Source organism: Ailuropoda melanoleuca, chromosome 4 (genome assembly GCF_002007445.2).
Source record: "Ailuropoda melanoleuca isolate Jingjing chromosome 4, ASM200744v2, whole genome shotgun sequence".
Lineage (NCBI taxonomy): Eukaryota > Metazoa > Chordata > Mammalia > Carnivora > Ursidae > Ailuropoda > Ailuropoda melanoleuca.
In genome coordinates, this window is record NC_048221.1 from 8,982,222 (window position 1) to 8,994,598 (window position 12,377).

The 12,377-nt window shown below is 57.7% G+C and overlaps 1 protein-coding gene across 1 annotated transcript; it reads left to right on the forward strand.

Moving 5' to 3' along the window:
• Window positions 1-7,060: 7,060 nt before the first annotated feature.
• On the forward strand, window positions 7,061-10,907 carry NACC1 (nucleus accumbens associated 1). Its single transcript, XM_034657868.1, is given in 7 exon segments — window positions 7,061-7,455; window positions 7,457-7,801; window positions 7,803-8,019; window positions 8,107-8,280; window positions 8,872-8,977; window positions 9,075-9,172; window positions 9,777-10,907. Coding segments are annotated over 7 exon segments (1,587 nt in total). The 5' UTR covers window positions 7,061-7,068; the 3' UTR covers window positions 10,037-10,907.
• Window positions 10,908-12,377: the final 1,470 nt, after the last annotated feature.

Here is a 12,377-nt window from a genome sequence, read left to right on the forward strand (position 1 = left end):
GCTCCACATGGGGTGTAGAGATTACCAAAAAAAAAAAAAAGTTAAAAAAAGATGCCAACAGTAGGGATCTGTACAGTCAGATAACACTTCGTTCTTTGCTAGCAAATGTTTGCCTGAGCTGCCTTCCAATTCACCTCCTGCAGAGGGTCCGAATAGCCCTGGGCCAGGAAGGCTCCTCGGGCAGCCGGGGGGTGTGTCCCCCACCCCCCCCTTTACTCTGACCTCATGCTGAGCTGCGTGAAGGATTGTGGGGGCTTTCCAAGGGCCTTTGGTCCTTCTACTTGGAGTTGGTGGTTTCTCTTAATTGGCCTATATGTCACTGGGCAGCTCACTGCCTCCCTGGAAAGTCTGCGGGAAAGATGGTCCATGGTGGCGGCACACATCTGTACCCCTAGCTCCTGCTGTGCGGGGAATTTGGAGCCCCCTCTCCAAATCACTTGCAGTTCAGGCCTGCCGTACCCCGGCGTGATGGGGCAGCAGTGGGAGCAGTTGGTGGGAATCCAAAATTCAGTTACACGGAGTCAAGAGCTGGACCCTGCCTGCAGGCCACCCACCTGGCGCGGCTGCCGGAGTAGGGCACCTGTCTGCCCAGCCCCCTCCATGCTGGCCCTGGGGATTCCCCCTGTGGCGTGGATGGCACGCTGGGCCCAGCTCAGAGACCTCTTCTGAGTCCCACTGTTTGAGTCACGTTAATGTGGAACAGAAAAGGGAGTGAGGTTGGAGGTAATGGAAATTATTCTTCGTTCCACAAACAATTATCGAGCACCCATTGTGTGCTGATCCAGTCCTAGGGGCAGCAGACACTGCAGTCTGAACCAGAGAGGCAGGCACTGTGCCCTGGTGGAGGTGACACAAAGCCCAAGACACATCTAGTTAGCTAGACAGTGGGAAGTGCCACAGAGGACAAGTCAGGCAGGAGAAGCGCAGGAGTCGGGGTTGAGAGAGGTTCTGTCTTGGGAAGTTCGAGCCAGGTGACTAGGAAGATACGAAGAGCTGTGGCTGTCTCGGGGACAGCATGCTACGGAGTCCATAGAGCCGGTAGTGAAAACCGGTTTTGAAAGAGTTTGGGGTCGAATCCGAGGGTCTTGATCTGAGAGAGGAGGGCTGGAGCGGGTGAGAGCTCCAGCCACCGGACTGGGGCGGAGTTGGGTTGTAGGCACGTTGAGCTGGTATCTGGGACATCCGCAGGCCCTGCACACACAAGAAGTCGAGGCCAGGGGGTCCACAGGGGAGTTGTAGGTGAGTGGATGATACTTTCTGTCTGTCTCAAGTCCGTCTGCCATAACAGAATGGCATGGACGGGGTGGCTTAAGCAGCAGACACTGTTCACGGTTCTGGGGGCTGGAGGTCAGAGATCAGGTGTGCCCACAGGGCCTTCATGCACATGCTTCTAGAGAGAGAAACCTCTCTTTCTTCTCTAAGAACACCAGTCCTAGCAGATCAGGGCCCCGCTTTTATGTCCTTGTTTAATCTTAATTACCTCTTAAAGACCGTATCTCCAAATACAGACATTTTGGGGGTTAGAATTTCAACACATGCATCGGGGTGAGGGGCACAGTTTGGTCCAGAGCAGAGCCCTGAGTCTGGGTTCAGTTCCTGGGAGGAGAGAGGTTGACCAAGGATTGAGCCTGGCATCAGCCTTTATTTACCTTCAGTTTCTGGAAGGACCATGCCTGCTTCTCCCTCGGGGCTCTGCAAGACTTCCCCCTACGTTGAGGGCTATGCTCCCATTCCACCGCTGCCTTGTTAGATCTGCGCCCTCCCGCCCAAGATATCAGCTCTAATGGCACCTCTTCTGGGCAAGATCAGAGGCCCAGGTATGCAGCATGTTGATCTGTTTGACTCTGGACGTATGGCCACGTTCCCCATTGGACCACGAGCACTTGGAGACAGGCCTTGTCTCACTCCTGCCCTGCCGCAGGTTCCCAGGCACTTCATGCCCCAGGCAGGCGCTTGGCAAATATTTGTTGAGTGACTTGGGAGGTCATGGAAACCGTATGCTGGGCCCTTGCATCTCACTGGGAGACCTGCTCACATTTGTGGCCAGGACACTAGCGATGGTAGGACAGTCCCCTCGGCCCTGTTTAGGGCTGGGTGCTGCCCCTTCCCTTGGGGAGTCTGAGGACCCCAGAAGATGGGCAGGCTAAGACGCCGAGTTCTGAGGAGAGAGGATTCGAATGGTTTTGTGCCCTAAGGGAGTCTATAGTCAAGTGGGATCTAGTGGTCTCAGAGGTAAGCATAAGAGCGCTGGGGATTGGTGGTGGGGAGAGTGTGTGGAAGAGGTATCTTCTCTCGTCTGGACAATTCTCAGAGCCAGGGGGTGATGAAGGGTGGAAGAGGAGGATGTGGACATTGGGAGGAAAGGGGGACTCCGGGCCGGGTGCACGTCTGGGCAAGGGCCTGGCTGGGGTGGGAGAGCCACGCAGCGTGCTTGGTGGGGACAGAATTGTTGGATGGTGTAGAGACCCCCAACTCTTGGCTCCATCACATCTCTTCCAAGGCAGCAGGTGACCCAGGCCAGGTATTGGGTACTTTGGACCTGTTTTTGTGAGAGCCCATCATGGCTCCATGGTCCCTGCCTTTCAGGGCTGGTGCGGGTAAGGGGCTTCATGCAGAGCCAGGGCAGCTATTCCTTCTGGGTCCAGACAACTGGATTGGGGTAGTTGCCTAGGGATGAAAAGAGGGAGGGGAGCCTGGGGATGGCCTGTCACTGTGCTAAAACCAGCCAAGGCCTTGCTTTCCCCTGTCCTTGCAGGGGCAACAAGGCCATGAAGGATTTCTGCAACTCAAGACCTGCCACCCTACTCCCCTGCAGGGAGGGGGGGAGAGTTGTGGGGTTCCTCGGTGCTGATTGGTTGAGCCATTTATACCAGTTGTCTCCCTCCCCCTCCGAATGGTTAGTCAAAGGCTTCAAAGCCCTGGGTGCTGGGCTCTGAGCCTGGGGTTCACAAGGCTTGTGGGACCCCAGCCTGAATGTTGGGTGGCTCTCACCCTCAGGGGGGCCCTCCCTGTGCGTGTTCCCTCCTGTGACCGCAGGGACCTCAGCGCTCCTGTTGCTGAACTTTCCCTGACGACGAGCTGCCAGGGAAGGAGCAGGGCTGCCCTTCAGTCCCCATCTATCAAGTGGGGCAGTCCTAGCGCCCCCCCCCTCCGTGGAGGGGACCCTGAGGGGAGCACCTGCAGCAGCACCTGGCATGCTGAGCATAGCTGGGAGCACCCCTGAGAATGCCCTCTTCGCAGCCGCTCACTTGCTAATCTGACTGTCCTCCCTCTGTCCCTGGCACTGCCACTTGCCCAGCCTTCAGCGTCTCAACCTGTTTCCGTTCTTCACGCTGCTCCTGGGAGTTCTCCTCGAGCTGGTGTGGACCTGCACCTCCCTTGCTCCAGGCTTCCCCCTGCTCCCTCAGAAACATTTGTCCTCACCAGGCCAGCCCCCCCCCCNCCCCCCCCCCCCCCCCTTCCCATGCCACACCCTTCCCATCAGCCCTGTTGCCCCTGCACTCTCGAGCCAACACTGGCCTCCTGGGAGTCCCCACACTTCACCTCACTCCTTCCTGCCCCCGACTTTGGTTGCTCTTTGTCCCCCCGTCTTTGCCTCACTCCCAGAGTCAGCCCCTCAGTGACACACTCACCCCAGTTGTATCACTCCTGTGTCTCCCCACCAGACAACTGCATATAGAAACATCCAGTCTTCTTCAGAGCTGTGTCCCCCATGCCTTGCAGTTTATTGGGGTGGGTTGGATGAAGGAGTCCCCATTTTACAGATGAACAAACCAAGGCACAGAGGTGAGGGGCTGGCATCTGAAACCAGCTTTGGGGTTGGGGGGTGCTCTGACTCTACTGCAGGCCTCTCCTGCCTTGGTCCTCCCCCTTACGGTGTGAGCCTTCCAAGCTGGGGGTCCAGAGCTCTCTTTCAGGGACTGGGAGCTAGCCTCTCCCTTGACCCCCTTGACTCTGGTCACTTGGGCCCCAGTACCTGGAGCAGCTTCATTTTGGCAGCCTTGGGAGTTGGGTCGGGGCTGAGGCCCCTGGAGCTGGCTCTTTGGGTTCTATCCTTTGCCTGCACTCAGTGCCTCTGTTTCTCCTGTCTCCACACAGAGGGTCAGCTCCTACCCATCTGGCACTGAGTTTGAGCTCCTGGAAGGAGTGTTCTGCCTTCTGATGGGAGAGTCCCTGTTTCCGCTTTGCCCCCTGATGACCCAAAATTGTTTTTCCTGGCAGTGACAGTGATTTTGATGAAGATGAGGCCGAGGGCATAGCCAAGAGAAATCACAAGTTTCAGTGCCCACTCAGACCCTGGTTTGAATCTTGTCCCTACTACTTACTCACCAGTGACCTTGGGACAGTTCGTAGCTTCCCTGTGGCCTCAGTTTTCCTGTCTGAGAATTGGGAGTCTGAAATTGGCCCCATAGGTTTGCTAAGAGGGTTCGGAGAGCTCCTTCCTGCAGGTCACCTGTCAGCTCTTTGGAAGCATGGGTGCTGGGAGGGGCGGGGCCTGCTGGTGTCTCTCACAGTCCACCACATGTAGCAACTTACTGAGGACAGACTGAATTTGCAGGGTCAGGTTGGCCTTATCAACATTCGTTTGCAAATGGAGAAGTAGAGGTTTGGAGTTCCTGGTCTCAGGAGTGAGTTGGTTCTGGAGCCAGCACTTGCCCATGAGTGCGTGGCTGCCTCTCTTCATCTGTGCAGCCTTCTTTGAGCCCGGTGGTACCAGGTAGGGCCCCTGTCTCCCAGTGCTCAGCCCCTGGAGGCAGCTCAGAATGGACTCACTGGTGAATGAAAACTGTGAAAGATGCATGAAAGCTAATCTGGGAATGAGGGGAAACAACTGGGGACTATAGTTGATACCTGCCCCGGGGCCTTTGCATACCTGTTTCCTCCTTTCTCCTCAGCAGCCCAACTCTTCTCATACCCGCCCTGCCCATTCAGGACCACCACCTTCTATATTTAATAGAATTGCAGGGGACTCACTTTTACCATGGGTGCAGTTGTAAAGCCACATTGTCCTTAAAACCCCTTTTATGAGTGCCCTCAGAGTATTGGACATGCCCAGTTCTGGATTGGAATGTGCTGGAATGTGCACTGATGGAATAGGCTGTGATACAGAAGTTCACATTTGAGAGTTGCCTGCGCTCCCTGCCCAGGGTCACAGACAGTTCCTTTATTTTTTTTTTTAAGATTTATTTTATTATTACGTATTTTAGAGAGAGGGAATGGGGGAGGGGTAAAGGAAAGGGGGGAGAGAATCCCAAGCAGACTCTGTGCTGAGCATGGAACATATTATCTATTTTTGTAAGTAGGCAATATAATCACCAAGTTCAAAATTCAAAAGATCCAGAGAGTTCATGGCAAGTATGGATTCTTTCTTCCTTCCTCGGCTTTATTGAGATGCACGTGACCTGGAGTCCATTTAAAGGGTACAATTGAATCGATTTTAGTACAGTTGACCCTTTAACGATGAGTGCATTAGGGGCGCTAACACCCCCCAGCAGTGCGCACACAAAGTCAAAAGTCCACATATAACTTTTGACTCCCCCCAAAACTTAACAGCCTACTGTTGACCGGAAGCCTTACTGATAATAGTCAATTAACACATGTTTTGTATGTTGTATGTGTTATATGCAATAAAGTAAGTTAGAGGAAAAAATGTTACTAAGAAAATCGTAAGATTTGCTGGCGGGCTCAGCTGGTAGAGCATGCGACTCTTGATCTTGGGGTGGTGAGTCCAAGCCCCGCCTTGGGTGTAGAGATTACTTGAAAGGGGGGGGGATCATAAGGAAGGGAAAATACATTTACACTCCTGAACTATTGAAAAAATTCTGCGCATAAGCGGACCCACACAGTTCAGACCCGTGGTGTTTGAAGATCAACTCTCTATTCAGAGTTGTGTGCGCATGACCACAGTTTTAGACCATTTTACGTTATGGCAAGAAGAAACCCCCGCATCCTTCTGCTCGCCACCCCACACCCCACCTAGCCCCTGGCAGCCACTAGTTTGCTTTTTTTGGCTCCGGATTTGCCTGTTTTGGACGTCTTACATAAATGGGATCGTGTAATACACAGTTCTTTTGTCCGCCTTCTTGCATTTAGCGTATTGTTTTCAGGGTTCACCCATAGAATATATTATCAGGGCTTCATTCCTTTATATGGCTGAATAATATTCCATTGTATGACTGGACCGTATTTTAGCCATTCATCAGTCAGCGGGCGTTCGGGTTGTTCCCGTCTTTTTAGCGATCGCGAATGGTGCTGTAAACATTCACGGACAGGTTTTTCTGTGGATATAGGTGTTCGTTTCTCTTGGGTATAATTCTGAGGAATGGAATTGCTGGGTCATATGGTAATTCCATGTTTAATCATTTGAGGAACTGCCAGACTGTTTTCCATAGCAACTGCACCATTTTACATTCCCACCCGCGGTGTAGGAGGATTCCAATCTCTTCCTTGCCAACATTTGTTGTCTGTCTATTTTATTCTTCCAGCCCTCGCTGGTATGAAATGGTGTTTCATTGTGGTTTGCATTTGCATTCCCTGCTGACTGGTGATGTTCCCGTGCAGCCTCAGGGTTTCTTGAGTGTTCATTCAGTCATTCAACCAACAGTGATTGGGGTCATGTTCTCGGCACTGCGGACACAGTGTGAAGAATCCGATGCCCCTGACCCCTTGGTGTTTCGATGCCAGTGCCCTTCAGAGTTACCCTGTGTGTGTCACGCTGGGGATGGTTAACGCTCATGGAGTTCTCACTGTGTTAGCTCATTTAGTATTCAAACACACACGTGTAAGTATGCTTTCCCACCATCCCCCCGCAAGGGACAGCTGGTGGCCACCCAGGCCTGGAGCTGACATAAGTGATTTGACAGTCTGTCATAGAGGCAAGTCCATGCTGGGACTGAGGGTGTGGGTGGCGCCAGGCGATTCTCACCACCACGGCAAATTCCACCATGTGGATGTCCACTCCCACGTGTCTCCCCACAGCAGGTGAGGTTCGTGAGAGGGGGGTGCTGGGTCTGCTGCCTGACCCCGTCACTCTGTCTGTCTCTCCCTGTCCCCCGTGCAGCTGCCGCCATGGCCCAGACCCTGCAGATGGAGATCCCGAACTTTGGCAACAGCATTCTGGAGTGTCTGAACGAGCAGCGGCTGCAGGGCCTGTACTGTGACGTGTCTGTGGTGGTCAAGGGCCACGCCTTTAAAGCGCACCGGGCCGTGCTGGCTGCCAGCAGCTCCTACTTCCGGGACCTGTTCAACAGCAGCCGGAGCGCGGTGGTAGAGCTGCCGGCCGCCGTGCAGCCCCAGTCCTTCCAGCGGATCCTCAGCTTCTGCTACACGGGCCGGCTGAGCATGAACGTGGGCGACCAGTTCCTGCTCATGTACACGGCCGGCTTCCTGCAGATCCAGGAGATCATGGAGAAGGGCACCGAGTTCTTCCTCAAGGTGAGCTCCCCCAGCTGCGAACTCGCAGGGCCTGCACGCCGAGGAGGCCCCGTCGTCCGAGCCCCAGAGCCCTGTGGCCCAGACGTCAAGCTGGCCGGCCTGTGGCACCCCGCTGCCCCTCGTGTCCCGTGTCAAGACGGAGCAGCAGGAGTCGGACTCTGTGCAGTGCACGCCTGTGGCCAAGCGGCTGTGGGACAGCAGTGGCAGTGGTGGCGGCAATGGCAGCCGCAAGATGGCCAAGTTCTCCACACCGGACCTGGCTGCCAACCGGCCGCCCCAGCAGGCCCCGGTGGTGGCGGCGGCGCAGCCGGCCGGGGTGGCCGTGGCAGCGGCTGCAGGGGCTGGCACTGGGCAGCCGGCTGGGGGGGCGGGCAGTGGCGGCGGCAGGGGGCGTGGTGAGTGGGCCCAGCACGTCAGAGCGGACCAGCCCGGGCACCTCGAGTGCCTATACCAGCGACAGTCCTGGCTCCTACCACAACGAAGAGGATGAGGAGGAGGACGCGGGCGAGGAGGGCGCGGACGAGCAGTACCGGCAGATCTGCAACATGTACACCATGTACAGCATGATGAATGTTGGCCAGACAGGTGAGGTGCCTGCCCTGCCCGCCCCTGCCTCCTCCTCCCTCCCCCTGCAGCCCCGTCCCCGACACATGCTGCTCTCTGCCCCCGAAGCCGAGAAGGTGGAGGCCCTCCCTGAGCAGGTGGCCCCCGAGTCCCGGAATCGCATCCGGGTGCGGCAAGATCTGGCGTCTCTCCCGGCTGAGCTCATCAACCAGATTGGCAACCGCTGCCACCCCAAGCTCTACGATGAGGGTGACCCCTCCGAGAAGCTGGAGCTGGTGACAGGTGGGCCAGCATCACTTCCTGCCCAGATTCCCTGCTTCCTTCCACATTGGGCCTGGTGCCCTCCAAGCCAGTGGCTTGTGGGATGGTGGTTAGGAGCCAGACTCGGGGTCTAACCCCACCCCTGCTGCCACCCACAGGCTGTGTCCTAGGGTGGCTGACACCCCCCCGCCCCACCTTGGGATTGATCGTGCCAGAGACCGGCCTCCAGGTTTCCACCCCGGAGGCTGGTGTGAGCATTGGCTGGCGTTGTTGGCCACACGGGAGGATCAGCGGCTTCCTAGGGTGGTTTGAGGGAGAACTAGCACAGCGGGTAGGAATCTTGGCTCTTGGTGTCAGGTACCTTCCACTGCCTGTTCTCTTTGATGCCCAGGTGGTTGTGTGGGCAAAAGCCACCCACGCGCCAGCAGGGCTCGGCAAGTTGTAGGTGCCCCGTGGACAGTGGCACCACCAGCTGTCCTTTCCTGATCGCTGACGAGGCCATGCTGGGGCGAGTTGTCAGGGCGCGTCTTGGCTGGGCCCAGGCCAGGGCCTGGCCAAGTGGGGAACGTGGCAGTCTGGGGCCCCCGGCCACCCTCCTGCTCCCCACTCCAGGCACCAATGTGTACATCACGAGGGCTCAGCTCATGAACTGCCACGTCAGCGCGGGCACGCGGCACAAGGTCCTGCTGCGGCGCCTCCTGGCCTCCTTCTTTGACCGGTGAGGCCCTCACAGAGCCCTGATGGAGGGGAGGGGGCTGCCCCCTGCCCCCACCACAGGGGGCCTGACTTCCCTCCCTCACGCCTCCCCATCTCAGGAACACGCTGGCTAACAGCTGTGGTACCGGCATCCGCTCTTCCTCCAACAACCCCAGCCGCAAACCGCTGGACAGTCGCGTCCTTCACGCTGTCAAGTGTGAGTATCTGGCCTTTTGGAGTCAGGCTGGGATGGGTTCTGGGGCGGGCAGATGGTCCTCTTCGCCGTTGGCCCTGATAGGTGAATGGGGGTTGGTGTTCAGAAGGATTCTGAGGCTCAGTCTGAACTTGCCAGGAAGAGGGCTGTGGTGGCTTAGAGATTTCTTCATAGTGGGGGTGCAGGGCGGACACTGAAGGTGAGCCTGTGTCAGATGTGGGGTGGGCATGGGGGAAGGGTCCTTGGGTAGTCATGGGAGCGATGAAGCAGCCAGGCCCCAGCCATTTGTCAGGAGGGAAGTCTAGATTTTTCACGTGGAATCTTCCCCATTCCTAAATTCAGGCAAATGACCCAGGTTTTTCAAGAGCCCTGGGCCACCGTCTCAAAGCCCACACATGGCCGAACTCAGTCAGGCGTGGGGCCAACTGACGTGCTCTGGCGTCCTGGCTTGCGAGTCCTCCATTCTGTCACCTCTGAGAGAGGTTGAGGAGTACCGCGCGCGTGTGCGCGCATGTTGGGGATTAAGGAGCAGTGTGGCTGAGTGTCTGTCATCAAGGTGAGAGGCCAGGGCCACGCTCTACCTGAGCCGCCCCCTCTGCCCTCACAGACTACTGCCAGAACTTTGCTCCCAACTTCAAGGAGAGTGAGATGAATGCCATCGCAGCTGACATGTGCACCAATGCCCGCCGTGTTGTGCGGAAGAGCTGGATTCCCAAGCTCAAGGTGCTCATGGCCGAGGGCGACGCCTACACCACCTTCATCAGTGACACGGGCAAGATAGAGCCGGACATGATGGGCGTGGAGCACAGCTTCGAGACGGCCAGCCACGACGGCGAGGCCGGCCCCTCGGCGGAGGCCCTCCAGTAACTACCACCGGACCCTCCCCGCGGGGCGTCACACTCCCCTCCCTCCCCCGTCACACCCGCCCACCATCTTGGTCACGAGCTACTGTCTGTCCCTCCCCAGGACCCGCGGGGGGGCGCTGCATGCTCCCAGTCCCTCTGCCTCCCCATCCCCCCCCGTCCCCCCCATCCGAGCGGGCTAGGAGAGGGCAGCAGCTGGTGCGAGCTCTGCGCTGCCTCTCTGGCACGCCCGGCCATTGGGAGCTTCCGCTCCCCTTCCCCTAACCCCCAGCAGTGGTCTCCCCACTCACCAGGCCAGGTGTGGGGAGGGGCCGGCCTGGGGAGTTCAGGAAGGCCCCCTCCCCAGGCCCTGGGCCCCTTGCTGCAACTCCTTGGGACTTGCAGGGGCCCTAGGGTTCTCAGGACCCCTCCTGCCACCACCTCCCAGTGCTTCCATGTTTCCAAAAGCGCCTTCCTGTCTCCCTCGTCTGTCCCTGTGCCTGGGGGCTGGGGTAGGCGAGGCCGAGGGGACTGCCCATTTCACAGCTGAGGGAACCGAGGCTCAGAGGAACTCCGCCAGTGACCTAAGGTGGTGGGCAGTGGCGGGCCCGGCGCCCTTCTCTCTCCCCCACCCTGTGCCCACCTCTGTTGCCCCCATCTGTCCCCTGGGGCCTGAGGGGCAGGTCCCAAGTCGGGGGGCCCTTGAGGGCTGACCGAGGGTCTCTGTGAATAGAACGAGAGGTTTCCTGGGCTCACAGAAGTGTGTGCGTGTGTGTGTGCGCGCGTGTGTGTAGAAGTTTTGCTTTTAAACAGATGAAGATGATAGAGGCAGTAGGGCCAGGGCTGGAATTCAGGGGAGCAGGCTGGGGGGCTGCTGCCCTTCCCCCCCACCCCCTGCCGCATTTTTTTAGCTAATGAAATATTGAAGTATAAGATTCCTTTTATTTTTCAAACCAATGGGACTGTGTCTGATGTCCCCTTCGGTCCCCGGGGACGTGGTAGGCAGGACGAGGTGGGGGCTGGGGGCAGACTGAAAGCGTGCGTGCGTGTGGAGTGTGGGTGTGAATTTCTGAGGTGGGGGCTCGGCCGGGCCTCTGCTCGGGCTCCTGTGGGTCTTACCAGGTCCCCCCTCACTCCGCTGCTTCCCAGCAGGGCTCCATTTGAAGGGTGGCCCTGGCCTTGGCCTGTTGGCTGAGCCCAGCTTCTGGGGACAAGGCAGGGCCCACTTCCATTGTTCGCAGTTTGCAGAATTTTTTCTAACCATTCCTCTCTTTTTATCCTCGTCTAGCGCGAGGGTTTTTTTTTTTTTTTTTTTTTTTTTTTTTTTTTTTTTTTTTTTTTTTTTNAGTTTTACATGTGAACTCTGGAGGGTTCCTTTTTTTTTTTTTTTTTAAACTCTGTGTCCCCCCACACTGGGTCTCCTTTCTTGACAATTTTCACCTTTTTCTTTCTAGCCCTGTCCCCACTGCCTCTCGTCTCCTCCCCGATCTGACCGGCCCATTGCTCCCATTGCTCCCAGTGGCCTTTCCAGAGGCAGGGGGATTGCCGGGGCGGCGGGGGGGCGGGTGGCCAGCCCTGACTGGACCCTTGGAATCTGACTTGGAGGCCTCCCCCACCACCCAGCAGCCCCCACCGGTCTGTGAGGGGGTCCTTCCTGACATCTTGTGGTGGGGGGTGTCTGGTCTGGCCAGAGTCCTGGCACTCTGCTTTCCTGGCCTGGTCCCTGCACCTTAGCCCTCAGCTGGCCCAGTGTATGGGGGGAGTCGACGCCCCGCTAAAGCACAAGCACCTTAGTCGCACCTCCCCCACGCCCTTGTCCTGGCCTTGACATCCTACCCCAGCATCGATCCCAAAGCACAATATCCTGGTCACTTGGCAAGCTGTCGGGCCGGCCAAGGCCGAGGGGCCGGCTGGGACTCCAGCCAGACCCCACAAGGAAGGAGTCCCTAGGCGCTCCCCTCCTTCCAGGCCTTAGCAGGGGCCAGCTCTCTGGGACTGGGGTCTTCTCCCTCCCCACTCCTTTGTCCTGGACAGGCCCCTGCCCAGCCCCTCCCTGCCTTGTCCTCGGGTGGGGCTTGCCCCTGTCCCGCCTCCAAGCCCCTGCAGCACTGGGTTGGGTGGCAGTGCCCCCTCATTTCAGGGACCCCAGGAGGTGACCCTGGCTCCCGGGACTGTGTGTTGGGGGGGAGGGGAGGGGCCAGGCAGGGGTGCAGGGGAGGAAACTCCTCACCAGGAGAGCCAAAGACAGGGTTGTGCCTTACCCCAGGAGCCACCCCTGCGCCCCTCCCACCCTGCCCTCCCCACCCCACCTCCTGGGCGGCCTGCTGCTTTTCCTTCTCTCCCTCTCCTGCCCTGCCCTGCCCTGC